General features: G+C 41.2%; 1 protein-coding gene and 1 non-coding gene across 3 annotated transcripts; one reads left to right on the top strand and one right to left on the bottom strand.

The window, feature by feature from the left end:
- Positions 1-1,563: 1,563 nt before the first annotated feature.
- On the bottom strand, positions 1,564-17,542 carry parvb (parvin, beta). Of its 2 annotated transcripts, none has more exons than XM_070973050.1 (13): positions 17,199-17,542; positions 10,480-10,569; positions 8,468-8,538; positions 8,255-8,357; positions 6,063-6,203; positions 5,564-5,679; positions 5,381-5,439; positions 5,228-5,247; positions 4,465-4,526; positions 4,300-4,368; positions 4,056-4,157; positions 3,901-3,973; positions 1,564-2,072 (listed from the first exon to the last, which is right to left on the bottom strand). In XM_070973050.1, the coding sequence occupies exons 1-13, from the start codon at positions 17,296-17,298 to the stop codon at positions 1,996-1,998; spliced, it is 1,083 nt and encodes a 360-aa protein (XP_070829151.1). In that variant the 5' UTR covers positions 17,299-17,542; the 3' UTR covers positions 1,564-1,995. The 2 variants fall into 2 exon arrangements, with proteins under 2 accessions (XP_070829151.1, XP_070829152.1); XM_070973051.1 differs by lacking the exon at positions 17,199-17,542 and adding an exon at positions 14,660-14,712.
- On the top strand, positions 9,554-9,626 carry trnar-acg (transfer RNA arginine (anticodon ACG)). Its single transcript has one exon. It is a non-coding gene; the product is annotated as a tRNA-Arg (tRNA).
- Positions 17,543-17,622: the final 80 nt, after the last annotated feature.

Below are 17,622 nucleotides of genomic sequence, written 5' to 3'. Positions count from 1 at the left end.
AAAGGACCACCCATCAGCCAGACGAAGGGGCAATTTCGGGGATGTGGAAGGTTACCATAGCAACAAAGGAATGAGACAGGAAAATAAAGGCCTAAAATAAACCCATAATTCCTTTAGATAAACCCAAATTGCAGGAATTGGCTGTTTCAAAGCCAATCTAGCTCAAAAGCCAAAGCAAATCTAACCTATCAGGCAAGTAAGAGATAAAATGAAATTCTCATTCTGTTTGATTCCATTCATTTATTCCTTGATTGGCAAGATAAAAAAACGCACAGCGGTGAGCCATTCAGCGTGAGCACAGGTTAGATCGACTCATCCACTCTCAATAATTCAGCGTGGCTCGAAAATGGATGAGTAGTCGTTCACTGTACATCTTAGCAGGTCTCCAGGTGGCACCGCAGGCCCAGCTCTGCTTCAGGAGAGCACTGAGAGGACCAGGCCTCCAAGGACACTCGACTGAAAGGCAGGTCAATATGAGGATCCTCTGACTGAGCTCTCCTGGGATGGCAAGAGCACGCTGCACTTAAGGCAGAAGGTAACAACATTGGCTTTTAAATATGGCTTGAGATGTGGTCTGCATAGTTCAGTGTAAACGAGAACCATTCACAGTTCCTTCAGCTGTAAAAGCGATTATATAGTATGACTAAACAAAGCATTTTCAGATACTATATAATATGTCATATATAAGACAGCACTTTCAAGTTTCTTAAAGGAATAGTTATACCATTTTGAGAAATATGCTTAGGGCCTTGTTGCTTTCTTGTCGAGAGTTACATGAGACCATTGATACCATCCAAGTATCTGTACATTAAATATGAAGATACAGTGAGCTGCTGGTTAGCATAAAGATGGAAACAGGAGTTAAGACCAGAATTTGACTTTCTGACATAAGTTTTAGTATACACAAAAATGATGCCATGGAAATACATAATTTCTGTAAAAATGCCTTTTTTAAATTTGCAGAAGCTCCAACCAACTAGACAGCCAAAGAGAGAAGCTATCATCTGAAAGCTAGCTGGTGAGACAGCCACTGCTAGCTTTAGCTAAAGCTAAAACTAAAATCACTTATTTTTTTATGCCTTGCAATTATCGATTTTTTAAAAAAAAATCTATTTTGATGAACTGACATCTTGGTAATTTAGTTTGTTTTCCATGTAACTAAATGAAGCAGCAGCTAAATCCAGACATGGTGGAGCTAAAAAGCCCAGATAAACTCTTGCTAACAGTGGTAGCCTAGCAGAGTAGCAGTAACTGCCATCTCAGCTTCTAACTCCTGTGATGTTCATGGAAAAGTATTAAGCTGTATCTAAGTTTTTGAAGTATTAAAAGTTTTACACTTCACATACAACAACATATGATGTGTTAAGTGACCATGACCTTGAGTGGTGTCGATAAGGGGATGCTGTTACCTTTGAGCAGAGCCAGACTAGAAGCTTCCACCTGTTTCCATCCTTTATGCTAACATGAGCTAACCAGCTGCTGGCTCCAACGTTAGCTTAATTTTTAGCATACAAACACAAATTACTGATTTCTTAGCGAGAACGTGAGTCAGCATGTTTCCAATAATGTTGAACTATTCTTTAAATTTGTACACAAAGCATTTTTAGATACTGTACTAAATAATATTCTGTATTTTTTCTTCAATAGTCTATTATTTGAGGGAAGGATGAGTTTGACACACGTTTTCCAGTTTTAACATTATGCCCTCACACATTTTTCCCGTGGTGACAGTGTATTCAAATGCAGGCTAAAGGTTGCAGGGTTTCCCTGGCTGCAGTTAACATTCGAGGCAGGAATAAATAAATACTGACATTTGGGGAAGATTAAATACTAACATTCAGAGCCATTTTCAGGCTACTCCCTATGGGTCTTTTTAAGTCCCACATAATGATGACTCTCAATCCCAGTTGGTCTCCTCCACTGTCCTGACTGTAATGTATAATGTCAGCGCAGGCACAGGGCAGTGTTCAAATCAGGGGGTGAAGCAGGAAAAGTTCACTCAGAGTTCTTGTAGTTGGTGAACAAGTTGTAGAGGACTCTGAGGGTGGACTTGAGGTTCAGGTTGACAACATCTGGAAAACAAAATTGAGACAGCAGAGATCATTACAGTTTGCCACACTTTTGGGAAGTATAAGGAAGAAACATTAGACCATGGCCGTGTACAAAAACTAATGTTGTAAGAGATAAATTGCATTCTGGGAACACTTAAGCACAAAATAAATGGGCCATGCTACCATAAAATCATATTCACAATGCAAAGGAGCTTCTTCTATGATTGCAGTTGGACTACTTTCCTTCAAAAGGTTATTTGTAATTTTGGAAATGAAAGAGAGCTTAAAATAGCTCCCAAAGAATGTACAAATGATTATCATATGATGTACTACTTCTTACCAGAGGAGATTCAAAGGCTGGGAAATACTGTGTCCTCTTTGTCAGTAACATGGTGTACTACAGAAGTGCTTATTTGCTTGTTGTTATTTCTAATCAGAACTAGGTCTTTGTGATTTAAGCACTGCCATCTAAAATAGGATTTCTTAAGCTCCTTATCATCTGCATAGCCCTGTTTGCTTGGGTGACACTGCAGATATCATTAACAGCTATAAGATCTCTACTTCCATGCAGATGTGCGCAAAACTTAGCAAAGTTTATGCTAATCAGAGCACATATGCTGCAGTAGGAGCGCAGTTATGCAGCTATGAAGATAACAGATAATATCCTATTTCTGCAAAAATTGTGAGAAGTGACTGCAAGTAGTTTTTTAAAGGGAAAGAAATGTTTTCTTTTTGGCTTCATCAGAAAAATGCTTGAAGAATGGAAAAACATTTGCATTAACACAGCGTGGAGAGAAGCAATATTTACACACTTATATTAGTTCAAAATTCAAATATCTATAAATGACATAAACAATCGTGCAGTAAACTGCTTTGGTGTCATCTCCAGGGGCTGTGCACATTGCAAGTATAAAGAAAATGGAGACATACAGAAAAATAGGCTAATTTAAAGAGCAATGTAGGCTGAAGAAAATAGGCATAAGCAAAAGTTTACACAATGCATTACATAGTGAATATAAGCAGCGTAAGTAATTAAAAGTTAAATAAATAATGAAATATGGAGAAATATGGGGCAAGAATGTGGAACAAAATGTAAATGTGGCCACTGCATAGGATAAAAATAGAAGGGCAACATGGGATGTAATGTAAAGTAACTGAGAATTCTGTAAGTACACTATGCAGTTAAATGGTCTTAAACATATTTTGCTCAGATGTTTCAACAGATATTTATGGCTCTAACTCTTGGATGTGCAGTGATTGATTTTAAATTACACACCAAACAAATAATAATATGGTTCTTTTAATATTATATTGTGTGAATTAATGAGACCAAGCAGCACCTGATATTAAGATGAATGCTTCAGTGGAGAAATATACTGATTACGGTTTAAGTACAGGATCAGTATCAGCTCACACACTGAAAGCTATTTCCAAATTTTCTGTAATAGCATTTCTATCTCTAAAGGGGGTACGAAGAGTATAATGGGTTGATAACATGCAAGTCTCTGTGACAAACAGAGACAACAACAAGTTGAAGCCAGTATGCCGTAAATAGATTTACGGCTGGTTTATTCAAACTGGACAAGGAAGTGTAGCTCAAGGCTGAGTGAACTAAGCAACAGTCATCCAGTATTAAGAGTTAAAGGGTGGGGCAAGGTTTCCATCTGCTGGACAACCTTTACAATGACTCCAACCATTCAACACGTTTTTAAATGGTTCTCTATCAGTGTAGGAGACTCATAATCTCCTCCAAGCCTCCATAAAAGCTCCTCCAGGAAATTCACATTTTATGTCTTTTATCTGGCCTGAGAATAATGTGATATTTCTGTAATGCGTGTCGATAAAATACCTTCTGGTCTGGCTTTGGGTTTCTTCAGGCCTCCATCCTGCATCAGCTCGAAAGCAAACGCCACATTGTGAACCTGAGGGGACAGCACAAAGAGAGTCGAAGCACTGACAAAAAAAATCATCCTCACAGATTTCACTTTTTGAGGCTGTAATCACCTTCTGTTCAAAGCTCTCGGGGGTGAGGAAGAAGTTGTACAGAGGGACAAAGTAGTCTTCTAGCAGCCCCATCAGCAAAACCAGGTACACTCCATCAGCAAACTGCACACAAACATACAGTCTGCATGAAGATGTTCAGCACATCCAGTGTTAAAACTCCATAAGTAGATCAGACTGGATTATATGATAATTTTAATAAGTGACTGGATTACAAGTCTGAAGGCCAACATGAAGCATCTCTTACCTGAGACTCCAGCTCAGTGACTTCGAGGTTCAGCTTGTTCAAGTGTTTGTTCACGAAGGTGATGAGAGACTGGGAACAGGATCAATGAATCATTAATCACTTTTGCAGTACAATTACATTAGCATTATATTATCCTTTGTCATGCGAAGAAAAGGTCTCTAATACCGTTTTTACTACGTTGAGCTTGTCAGGTGCATGGTCCAACAAAGTGTCAAACGCATCCCTTTCTGTTGTAAAAAAGAATGAATTCAAAGGTTATGAATACTTAAAGGAATCATTTGACAGTTTGGGAAATGTCAAAGGTGTCAAAAATATAAAAAGCTCAAAATAAATATATCCTCTACAGCCAGCAGATGGTTATTGTAGCTTAGCATAACGACTGGGAGCAGGAGAAAACAGCTAACATGGCTCTGCCCAAAGGTAAAAATCCACCTACCAGCACCTCTAAAGCTCAAGAATTATCACGCTATACCTTGTTTGTTTAATTCAACAAAAATAGTTAGTTTAGTTAGTTTCACATGCAGTTTTTTCACCAGACTATTTCTTGGCCGGGAGCAACAACATCCTCTTTGCTGCCTGATAACATCACCTGAACAACAACTATAAAACCGCAGGTTCATTTTCACACTTCAGTCTTTGTCCAAATTAAACAAACGTATAACATGTTAATTAGAGATCTTTAGAGGTGGCAGAAGTCAGATCCTGCAACCTTTGGACAGTACTAATGCCAATGCTAACCATCTCCTGGCTGCAGCGTCATATTTGACGGACGAGAGCAGTGTAAGACTTCTCATCTAATTCTCAGCAAGAAAGCAAACAGCCCGTTTCCCAACATGTAGTACTATTTCTTATGACGGATAAATTAAGAAAAACAAAATTAAAGGGACATTTCCACAATACTGTCACATGACATGTGGCTGGCACTCACCAAATCTTCCCATCATCATTCTGAAAAGCAAAAAAAGACAAATTAAAAGACTGTTCTTGTGCGATAATAAACATTGTTATTACTTTGCATGATGAAATGTATATGACAAGAGGACGAATTTTAACGAAAGTTATTAAGGAAATCAGCTCGTACTCTGTGGTGCTCGTCAGCTCCTTGGTGACAAGAGCGGTCTGCAGGATGCCCTCTCGTTTCTGTATTAGACATTTCATTTGTGACTTAACAAACACTTCTTTGTTTCACTCTGAGGTATCTGCATCCATCCCTATGGCATTAAATATAATGATGATGAATGCCAACCCCGTGTGAGCACTTTACCTTGACCACCACCACTTGTACAGAAACATGCTCAGGCAGCCTGATGGGGGCCTGGAAGTGCATAGCGAGTGCCACCAGCAGATAGACAATAGCCACCAGGTTCTTTGAATGGATGGCTGAAACAGAAATCACACGAGACGACGGTCAGCCCTTTCACACTGCAAACTAACACAATGACAAGCAGTTTTCTAAGGATGAAGGTAACGGTTGGTGCCTTGTTCACAGACAAAAGAAAAATTAAAAAGCTGCAAATGCGCAGTTAATGAGGCGTGAAATCATTTAACTCTCTCAAGCTCCTCAAATGTCTGTACAGGATTAAATACTTTCTATTTGCAATGCAAATTATCTTCTTAAGGGGCATCCCACCAAGAGTTGCTTTGCAGGTAGGCTCCAGCATTTTTGAAGCTTGACACATGTTAAGGACTAAGGATTTCTCAGCCTCTCTTGCTTTAGTTTACATCATTCTTTTTTTGATCACTTCAGTCGATGCTAAACTCACAGTCCACGCTCCACTCAATGGTCCAGCCGTGAGGCCTCAGAAGTTCATTGACGGCCTCCAAAACTGTCTGAAGCTTCTGCTTCTGGCCGATCTCTGACTGGGTCACCTCGGCCACATTCAGCTTGCTGCCTGACAACTTTTCTGTCAACGACAGCAGAGATGAGACACAAGATATCAGCTCAGACTTTCCATACACAGACTAGAACCATGAGTAGTGGTACACAGTATCATGCAGCAGTATTGTGTTGTACTGAACAGGTGTATTGGAGCAACCAAGCAATGTCTGAATTAGGAGGCCTGATTCATGTAAATGGCCTAAAAAAAAAAATACAGTAAAGAGAAGAATTTACATAAAAGACAAAAGTTAGAAAAGTGCTTCAAACCAAAAAGTACACAGCAAAATTTTTTTATCATGTTTGCGTCAATGTGGGCTTCATTCATAAGAAAACAAAGACATAATGATCTTGGAAATAAACAAAGACAGCGGCTGCAGACAACAAAGATGACTGGCAAAGAGAGACTTCTCTACTGTGAGCAACAGCAAGAAAGAGGATTTAGGAAGCTTATCTCAAGCATGGCTTCAAATATTAAAGAGAAAAGAAGAAGAAAACGGCAACACCGATAATAAAAGGAAATCTAAAACGGGCACTGATGCAATAAAAGACTGAGATTGCATGAGGTGCAAAAGCAATAAAGGAGCGCGAGAAGTGAAAAAGGCTTTAACAGAAATGAAGAAATCACACATCACTGAACAAACTGTCTCCTGCTGTGTCTTTTAAATGTTGTTCATGACAATTCTGCAACATATGCAAGCGTCACCGCTATTGTGTACTGGCTGGCTTTTGTAAATGAATATGCATGCTCTTATTAGAGAGTGTTTTCACAGAGGAGAAGAAACCATGTGCAGATACGAATGTGAGGAGCAGATGAAGGAGTTTTTCCTTTGATTACACAAAAAATACATGAGAATTTAAAAATCTATATGCAAGAAGATGATGAAAGAAATGCAATGCAGCACAAGAAATAAACTGCCTAACAAACTAAAAACTAAATCCCATCAATCACAGCAAGCACCATATTGTATAAATTTGGTTTTGCAGTGACATTACTCGTGTTCACTTTTATCTAAAGTAGATGCATGGAAACGTTAGCAGTTGTTAGCATGTCTGAAAAGCCAAGTTTCACTCTGCTGTAACAAACAACAGACACAGGGGGGAACCCTTCACAGTCCAAAGACTCTCAGGCTTCACTAAACACAGCAGCAGCCTGGTGAGTACACATTTATTACACTGGAGAAAACAATTGCAGGCCAAGAATAAGCATTCAGACATGACGCTGAATGAGGTGAACATTTATGGACCTGAGGGCTTGTAATTTCAGACTTTTCATTAAAATGAAAATGAAAGAAATGTTGAATTGAGTGAATGGTTTTTACTCATAGTCATCATCAAAGCATGTTTTAATGCTAATTTGAGAAAATACTTTGGTCATTTTAAGCAAGATACTATTACTGCTACTGCTCACGTCTACTGAAACACATCTACTGACTACTAAAACTCTGTCAAGCATCAAACTCACAATATGAAATATGAAAAACATCTGCTAGAGCCACAGATTGTCCATCCATCCATTTTATCCCTTTCGGGGTCACGGGGAGCCGGAGCCTGGCCCAGCTCGGCTGTCAATGGGCGGGAGGCGGGGTACACCCTGGACCGGTACATACACACAACCATTCACACTCACACACACACCTAGGGGCAATTTAGAGTCACCAATCAACCTAATGAGCATGTTTTTGGTCTGTGGGAGGAAGCCGGAGTGCCCGGAGAGAACCCACGCATGCATGGGAAGAACATGCAAACTTCACACAGAAAGGCCCAACCCGGGAATCGAACCGGCGACCTTCCTGTGAGGTACGCGCACTACCTGCTGCGCCACCGTGCAGCCCACCACAGATTGTAAATTGCTTTATATTTTCTGAATGGATGGTGTTCTGGTATAAATGTTGTTTCATATTGTGAGTTTGAAGCCAGCCAATAAACTTTATGTGGCAGAGTACATGAATGCAGTACTTTCTAATTCTACTAATGCTGTAGATTTTCACACCAGTGCATGGCAAGTTAAAGGCGTAAAGATGCTATATGGATGAATATGTTGTGAGAGTTGTGATGCCTAAGAAACCAGTTTCTCACCAAATAACTTCTGGAGAACTTGTCCGTCATAACAGTCCTCCTCCAGGTCTTTGACTATGATCCTCTCCTCCTCCAGCTCACTGTTGATCCAGTCAATCAGGACCTGGACACACATCAGAATACAGTGAAACCTACAAACAAATTGTTTTCTTCATATGCTTTACTGTTCTGGGAAGATGGGATGTCTGTGCTCAAAATGTGATGCCAAACTACCTTGAGAAGATCTTTAAATTTAAGGTTTTCCCGCGATGTTGGGTCCAACATGATCCTCTCGGCATTTTCCTCTAATGGAGATAATGTGAGAGACATCAAGACAGTCAGCGGACATGTGAGTGGATGTTCATGACACTCAAATTTCCTCTGGAAACAGGCATTTTCCTTTATCCCACATAAATACAAATCTACACACACACGCGCGCGCGCGCACGCACGCACGCACGCACGCACGCACGCACGCACGCACGCACGCACACACACACACACACACACACACACACACACACACACAATGTTTCTGTCACCCTCATGTCAACAGTGATTCACATGGTAACTGAAGACAAAGGCGTCTCCACTCCACCCACTTTCATTTCCTGCTCCTCCACTGTCAAAATCCCCGTTAGTCAACATGTGTCAACATATTCATAGTGTGACCTCAGTAACCTCTGACAGTGAGCTAATGTGAACTACGTGTTAAGACGCTGAAAATACTGGAAATGCAAGTGCAGTATCAAAAATACTGCAGCCTCCAGTCAGGAAATGTATACACATGCTTTACATTCAGGTAATAATAGTGTTTTAACATAAGAGATGCAGCCTCAACAGCCAAAGAAGTATTCAGATTGTCTACTCAAAGTACTGGCCCAACAATGTAAACGTACTCTATTTGAAGTAAAAGTCATGCATTTAAAGCAAAAGTAACAATGCCTGAAAGTATCAAAAGTAAAAGTGTCCATTCTGCAGAAAAATGGCCTGTGACTGGCATATTACTACATGTTACATAACAGAGATTTATCAGCGCGTAAGCACTATTTTACTGTTGGAGCTGCTCGAGGCGGAGCTAGTTTTAACTACTTTATGCACACTGAGGTAGTAAAGGCCCTTCTGATGGGTAACAACGTAAATCTGAGGGGCCATGAGATGATTAACGGCGCAGGAAAGAAGGAAAAACTACATTTCGCTGCAGAACTCTGTACAAATCTGAATGAATAATTTTACCTCTCTGAGCCTCAAACAATGATTTAAATGTAACTAAGAAGTTCAGGGGAAATGTCTGTAGGCTAGAACTGCTATCAACAATATGGGCCAGTGGCGCAATGGATAACGCGTCTGACTACGGATCAGAAGATTCTAAGTTCGACTCCTGGCTGGCTCAAAGCTTTTAGTTGCCCAGCTAGGTAGAGCATGAGACTCTTAATCTCAGGGTCGTGGGTTCGAGCTCCACATTGGGCGCAGGCTTTTGGTGGCATGGTGGTAACACTGTCGCCTCACAGCTAGAAGGTCCCGGGTTCGATTCCAGCTGTGGGCGCAGGGTGGGCGTGTCCTCCACCATGCCTTCGGTGCCTGCTGCTCGAGGAATGGAGCCTTTCTGTGTGGAGTTTGCATGTTCTCCCCGTGTTCACCTGGGATATCCTTGATAAAGTATCCTTGATAAATATACCAAGAAGATCACCACCTGACCAATGGTGACGAAAGGAACTGGGTCCCCGGGCGCTGCTGTCAGCTGGCAGCCCACCGCTCCTGGTCTGCCGCGGAGGAAGACTTACCAGGATGGGCAAATGCGGAGAAATAATTTCACTAAGCATGGTGTGTGTGCAGTCTCCCTCCTGTAACATGTGTGCTGTGATCAATAAAGTAAATCTTAACCTTAAACTCATCGAGATCTGAAATGTGACAAGGAGCCACACACCACAGATACTTTCTTGTCAGAGGTCACTCACCAAATAGCGTGGAAAACACTGGTTTAATGTTTAAGACTGCATTGTATTTTGAAAGCTAGTAAATAAAGCTGTCAAGTGCATGTAGGAGAATAAAAAGCGCAATATTTCCCTTTGAAATGCAGCAGAGTACAAGTATAAAGTAGCAGAAAATGGAAATACTCAAGTACAAGCACCTCAAAACTGTACGTAGGTACCATGCTTGAGTAAGTGTACTGAGTTACATTCTGTGTAGTTTCAGTTCTAAAGACGTTCTTTACATGGCAGATATGTGTTTCTGTGTGTCCATACCCAGCAGTGTGTCCTCTGGGTGGATGTCCGTCCCTGTGGGAAGCATGGGAGCATTGATGGCATTCTTCCCCTCCTCATGGAGATCACTCACTGACAAGACAACAACAACAACACATAAAACTCAAAAAACAGGCGCAACAAATTCAATGAAACACACGAACAGAAACATTTACTGTATTTGTATTCTCTGAGTAAAGAGACGGAGACAGAGAGAAAAGACGAAGAAAGCTTGTCAGTGTCACTGGTAACAGTATTAGTGTACCACCACCACAAATTCCCCTTGTGGGAAAAGTGTGGTGTGAGTTTGTTGTCAACTTGTAGACCCCGATCCTGCTCTCCAGACACGACTTCATCTCAGCACTGCTCGTCTGTGTCTAGCGTCAGGAACAGTCAGAGCCAAACGAAATGGAATTTACAGACGTTTCACGGGACTCCAACTCTGCAGACAGTTTAACCACAATATTAACAGGAAACTTTCTTTTAACAGGCCGGGGAGTACCACTACATACGTGCAACAAAGCTGTAAAAAGCCTATTGTGGCTTCAGAGGGAACTGCTTGAATAAATTATGTCACTGAAGTCAGTTTGAAAATGAGTGAGGAAGCAGTGAGTTCACCAAACCTCTGCAGCCCACTCCTGATCTCTGCTCGAGGCTGGTGGCTCCAGGCTACATTAGCCACAGCTAGCGTAACACACCTGAGCCTCTCAGTGAACTGTTTGCGGCCTGGTTGCATTGTGGGAGATATAGGCGTCAGGTTTTGACTGAAAAAGATATCTCTGGTTCTGAGTTCTACACTTATTTAAGTGTAATCTTAAATCTGTGTTCAACTATTTTAAAATCATTTTAACACTGATTTCTCTTTCAATGTTTTATTTAAATATATATCTTAATTTGTTGTATTTTTCCTTGTTTTATTGCAAATGTCTTTGCCTCATTTTATGCATGGCTTGTGCTACAGAAGTAGTTTATAATCAAAAATGATAATAACACTTTTAATTATCTGTTTTTCTCGAGGTGCAAAACAGTCAGAAATGGCATCAAAGGATTATGCAGTACATTTAATGATCTTAATGGACTCAAAAAGCCAAACAGGACAACTCAAATACTATGAATAATTGCTCAGATGATCATTCATGCCAAACACACAGTAGAACAATCTGTCAGTGTGTATATGATTATAATGTACCATATTGTGCTAACAGGACATTCTGAACTGAGCACGAGCCATCACACGTCTGTCACTTCCTAAATTCTTCTCCAGCCAGTAGGCTCTTTCCTTTCCACTGCATTACAGGGCAGCAGCGCCCATCCACGGCTTGTTCAAGAATCGTGTAATCCGAGCATGAATCTTTCCAGTGGAAACATGCAACGTACTCAAAATATGGTTAGGATGAGAATTTAGTCTGACACTGGGGACCTTAAAGTTGATTAAAAGTGACAAGACACACACTAACACACACACATTGACACACACGCTTCAGATAAAATCCATTTCTGCTGAGATGCTCTCACATCTGACTGGAGAGACACTCCAGGGATTTACAGGCTTTCTTCCCCTAATGGCCACGCTGCTTTTATCATCCTGCAACAGGCTAGACCACAATCAATGGTCTCAAATCTATCATTTCATTGACTTTGCTATTTATAAAACCTGCAGGGAGAAACAGAAACATGGCTGCACTTTCAGCTCTTTTTCAAATTAAAAGCATGTAAAATCTATTTTTATAAGTGAGAATATCGTGAAAGAAAGTGTACTCAGTGTGTTTATGTACAATCTGGACAAAATCTTTACTTCAAAGCATTGCAAAGAGAGGATATACAGAATTACCCCTTGAGGAGGGGTCCCCACAGGTTTCCTATCTGATTCAGCCTCCTCATAAGAGCTGAACACCAACTCAAGCCCTGAATCTCACGACAGATCAGCAGTTTGCTTTGTAATTACAGAGCCGGCTCGCTGTATTTCATCATAATTGTTCTGCTTCCTCCCTCGGTCTCCATCTGACTGCATTACTGCTGCTCTGCACTGAGGCAGACAGAGCTTCACACAGTCAAGTGACAGACGTGGGTGAAAATGGTCAAATTATACAAGATAATTAATTCACTACAGCAGATTTTCAGCAGAGTGATGCATGGAGATAAAAACACTTTCACTCGCTTGTCCAGAAATATAACAGCAACCCTCAACAAGAAACGCAGTCGAGCCTATAATGTTAAGTGCCCGTTAACATTGATAAGCAGGACTTACATCTCGGTGACCTCTTATGACAGCCAACACAACACATTGCTGGATATGAAGCTACAGTGCACAAAGGTAACAGGTCCTGCTTCCCCATTTCCACTTCCAAGTTCCTCAAAACCCAACATTAAAACCAAATTACCTTGTTTCTTCCTCTTGGTCCCACACAGTAGCCCCGCCATGTCCCCTTTATAAACCTCAGAATTCTCCCCTGATGGCAGCGAAGGTAGAAAATACAGGAGTGCGTGTGTGTGTGTGGGTGTGTGTGTGTGTGTGTGAATCGCAGTGCTTGGGGCTGAGCAGCAGCAGGATCGGCATCACGTGTTTATTTCTGTCACAGCCCTCCACCCCACCTCTGCGGTCCAGTTACAGGGGACGCCGAGGGCTGTGTGTGTGTGATTTCATGGACAGGGAGGAGACACCAGAGTGGACCTAAATGCACCAAAGACACCTCTGGGCTGTCAAGCAGTGGACACAGGACAGGCTTCACTGCCCTATCACAGGTACAGTGTCGACTGGACACCTTTTAATTCAATATGCATATCAAGGCATGCAGCGTGGTACAAAAAGAGGATTTTCTCACATGAACAATGTTTTTCTTCTTATAATATGTTGTAATTTCACATGCATGTATGGGGGGCCTTTAATATGACTGCTGCAGCAGAAAATCAATCAAGCACCAGCTGTATTCCTGTTAACTGAATTACACTAATTGAATACAAAGCAAAGCCTGCAGTCGAGGACATTTATCTTACGCCGGCTCCTTTGCGCAAATTCATGTAATAAACCTCCTCAGTGTCACTGAAACCGTTATGGGAAAGGACAAAAAGACCAGTCAGCAGCAACGTGTGGTGAGATTTCTTTTGCTTTACAGACATAAATGTTCTGAGTGCAATCAGTCAGCATCTTAAACAGCAGATTGAAACCGACCTTGTAGTGTGGTTCCGCTGCTCCCGACAGGGGGAGGAGGTTCATGGTGACACAGAGGGGGGAGATATAAATAATGCAGCAGTATGGAGAAGACCGACTGGACTTTAAATATAGCTTTGGTTATTTACACCAGTGCAGGCAGCAGTGAGTCACAGCAGGCAGGAGATGATGGTGTCGCTGAGTTTGTTCCCCAGGGGGCCTTCAGCCGATATTAAGCATCACAGCTGGAGCTCTTTCACTTGTTACACCTGATATTCTCCAAAATAAAACTCTCCTACTGCTGCTTCTCTGTGCCACTGCATGACAATCTGCTGCTCTGCACATTAACATCTCTTCCTGTTAAAGCTTTTTTGGGTGTTTTCTTATCAAGGCTCAATGGATCGAGGGAGCCGAATGCTGTAAACTCATCCAAGACAAAGTTTATAATGATATTTATGTTTGAGAGTAAAGATAAATCTGCCAGTATGTTGTTGTTTTTTTTTTACATAAACTATTAACTGATGGGTTATTTTAAGTTGGAAATTAAACGTTTCAAGGCAAAACTGTGCTGTAATTTCTACTTAAACGATCAACATATCACCACAACATACATGATTTAGCTAAAATCGTCACTATAACGTCACCAAACAATGGGGCTCGCTGCTGCTATAATATAAATAAAATTAACTTGACTTAACTCAACAGTTCATAAAAGGTTACTTGCATAATTGCCTGAAACAAATGCACTTCTGTGCCTTTTTGGAGTACTCTAACATGTTAAAAATACCAGTGAATCTCCTGGATAATGGCTACTAATAACATAATAACTGTTAAATCCATATAATTTACCATCAATTTGGATGTTTTTCTCATTTGTACAGTATTTGCACAAAGAGAGCAGCTGTATATAAATGTATGTTGTATTTGGTAATGTTGGTTTACTTATTTTGGGTGTATGCATATTAAAATGCAAAGTAATGCATAATGCATCTCTACAGCAATAATGAACCTTGGATAGAAAAACAGATGACTTACTGTTATCAGCATCCATCCTAAAACCTGTCTCAGCAGGATTCTGTATGTTCAGACTGTAAACGCTTTAAGCACACTAGGATAATACAGTGAGGATGTGACACAAGACTCTCAGTCCTTAAAAAGCAAACGTTTGCCTTCCCTGCTGACAGAGAGCTGAACCTTGTCAGAGAAACGCAGACTTCCTTTCAGTTTATCAGGACATACAGGAGTCCTGAACATACAGGCTGTCAAAACTGGTCTGCAATCGTAGGAATCTGTGTAAGAAAAAGCTCCATTATGTCCTGTTGAATGGCCTTAAGCAACACTTTCCATCCCTTTTCTGATACAGAGAGGTTTAACTGCTTAATCCTGTGCTGAAACATGTACCTGTGGTTGCTTGGGAGCGTCCACACAATTAAAGAAAGCCTAAGTCTCTTTCTTAAAGGAGCAATCCAATTATTCTCTTAACCATTATTCAGCAGCTGTGGGGCAACTTTTCCAGCGGGGACTCGTCTCTCTTGGGTGTTCCCCTTGAAGAGTATAAAGCACCACACCCAAATCTAACAGACACAGCAGCAGCAGCAGCAGCAGCAGCAGCAGCAGTAGCATGTGAGGCCACACGCTGTGCATCCATTAGCAAGATTAAACCTTACTTTCCTCCTGTTATACTGATTTCTAATTCTAAAATCACCAAGAGCGTCTAGCTTTAAAAGATCACCGGGGCTTTAATCCAATTTGACCACACAGAGGCACTCAAACAGCAGCTCTGTGGCCATGTGGGATTCCCAGAATGCAGCACCTGCAGCACTGACTTTAGGCCACTTGTTGGCCAAATGACTACATTTTAGGTAAGCTGGATGTTGGAGGTCAGAGTTATTATGAGGGATTTGTTGAATTTAGGGCTGCAAGCCATTGTTTTGTCTGTGATACTGAGGGAAAAAAGCCTGTAAGTCACATTTTTAAATGGCTTGTTTAGACCAGCCAACCGTCCAGAAACCAAATGCATTCAATTAACTGTAACAGTGAGAAATAAAAGCAGCAAATCATCATACTTGACAAGGTGAAACTGAAAAGTGTGGTGTTTTTGCTTGAAAAAAAAGGAAGTACAAGTAGTCATTTCAGCTGCAGCTGAAGTGCTGATTGGTTTGAAATACAACATATCCTAACTCTACATATTAAATTAAGGGTCTCTCTCTCTCATGCTCCCATTTGTATCACAACCTCACATCTCTGAGACATCTGGGTCATAATCATCATTTTGTGAAGGGTCTTTAATTCTGTACCAGCTTGTATTATCTTCATCACTGCTTTCAGTGAAGCTCGGAGCACAAGATTAAGCAGGAAGCCAATTACTCTCATTACCTCGTTACAGCACGACTCCTCCTCTCAGTCCTCCTCTCAGTTATCTTCTAATTAACTCACTGGGCCGAGCTGTCTGCAGGGTTTTCTGTTTAACCCCTTACGTGCCTTCAGTGTTAGAAAACTCACCTGTGGATGCAAGTTTCTTTTTCTCTTAATCATTAAGTCCATAGAAAATAGTGTGGACCAGAGACTGAGGTGACAAACTGTTTTTTCCTTTTTTTTCTTTTTTTGTCTAAAATGCAAATTTATTTAATTCATTATGATTGGAAAGATGCCATTTTTGTTACACAAACAGACCCTATTAATATTATTAATAGTTGACAAAAACGGTTGCCAGTTATTTTTTTTTGTCAATCAACTATGAAGATGTCTTGCGCATCATTTAATGCACATTTCCACCCCAAAACTACTCATTTTTAGCAGATTTTAAACTGTTAAAACCCTGAGATGTTTGGGATTTAATGAGGCTCCTAAAACAATTAATATGTCTGTGTCCTCCTGCTGGTGGACCTCCTTTAATGGAGATTCCAAACACATGGCTGTGAGCTCACACACACACACACACACACACACACACACACACACACACACACACACACACACACACACACACACACACACTGAGGCGTTAAACCTTGCAGCTGTCTGTCTTACCACACACTGACTGGCCTGTGGGAGGGCAGAAAATAGTTTGGTCAACAACTGGAAAACTGGGACAATAACTTACAGTCTATTTTGATTTCCAAACTAGGGTGAGGCCAGAAATCCTCTTACACATTTATCTTCATAACCTTGCATTCCTGTCACCGGTCACTGGCTGTTCTGTCTATTTCTGTTTATTACCTCATGTTAAAGGCCTGTGGAGTCGCTCAGAGGCTTTGTCTCAGCTCTGACACATCAAAACTACACAAGAGCTCAAAATATGACTGAATCTATAATTACACATTAACTGAACCAGATTAGATTATTTTACCTGGGAAAGACACAACAGGGACAAACCTTGCGCCGGTGAGACCCTGTAAATGTCTGTCCGGATGCTGTGAATCATGTGTGCAGCTCATGATTAAACGATGTCCCAGAGGAGAATATTTTCACAGCACATCATGTGATTGCAGCACCATGGACAGAAACCCAACTAACAGCACACAGACGCATTTTCTAATGTCAGCACGTGCAGGCAAACACAAAAGTGACCCACCTTCTTTAGCCTTCTTCTTCCTCACCAGGGTTCCTCCTAATTTCCCCAGGAAAGACTCGTCCTTTCTCATTTTTGCGGACTGCGCGGTGGCAGAGGACATCTCTCGGCAGACGTGATGTGTTTACGTGTCTCTGTCTTATGTCTGTTGGTAATGTCACTCCTTCCTGTGATGCATTCAGACACCGGCGCGCGATCGAATCACAGCGAAAAGACGCCAAACTAACACATTCAGAGGCAGACAGCAGCTGAATGAAGAAGCACTGGCTGGGCATCAACACAAGAGAATGACTCACATGTGAGGAGAAGCGTCATCTGCTTTAATGTTTACTGACGGCGCGTCTCACAGCGTCCCCTGACGGCAGGAAGAGGAACAGGGTTTACAAGGTCAGGGCAATGAAACCCCACTAAAAAACACAGTAATGTC

This window comes from Chaetodon trifascialis, chromosome 10, assembly GCF_039877785.1.
Source record: "Chaetodon trifascialis isolate fChaTrf1 chromosome 10, fChaTrf1.hap1, whole genome shotgun sequence".
In the NCBI taxonomy this organism is placed as follows: Eukaryota; Metazoa; Chordata; class Actinopteri; order Chaetodontiformes; family Chaetodontidae; genus Chaetodon; species Chaetodon trifascialis.
The sequence above is the reverse complement of the archived record's forward strand: the minus strand, read 5'-3'. Positions and strand labels throughout refer to the sequence as shown.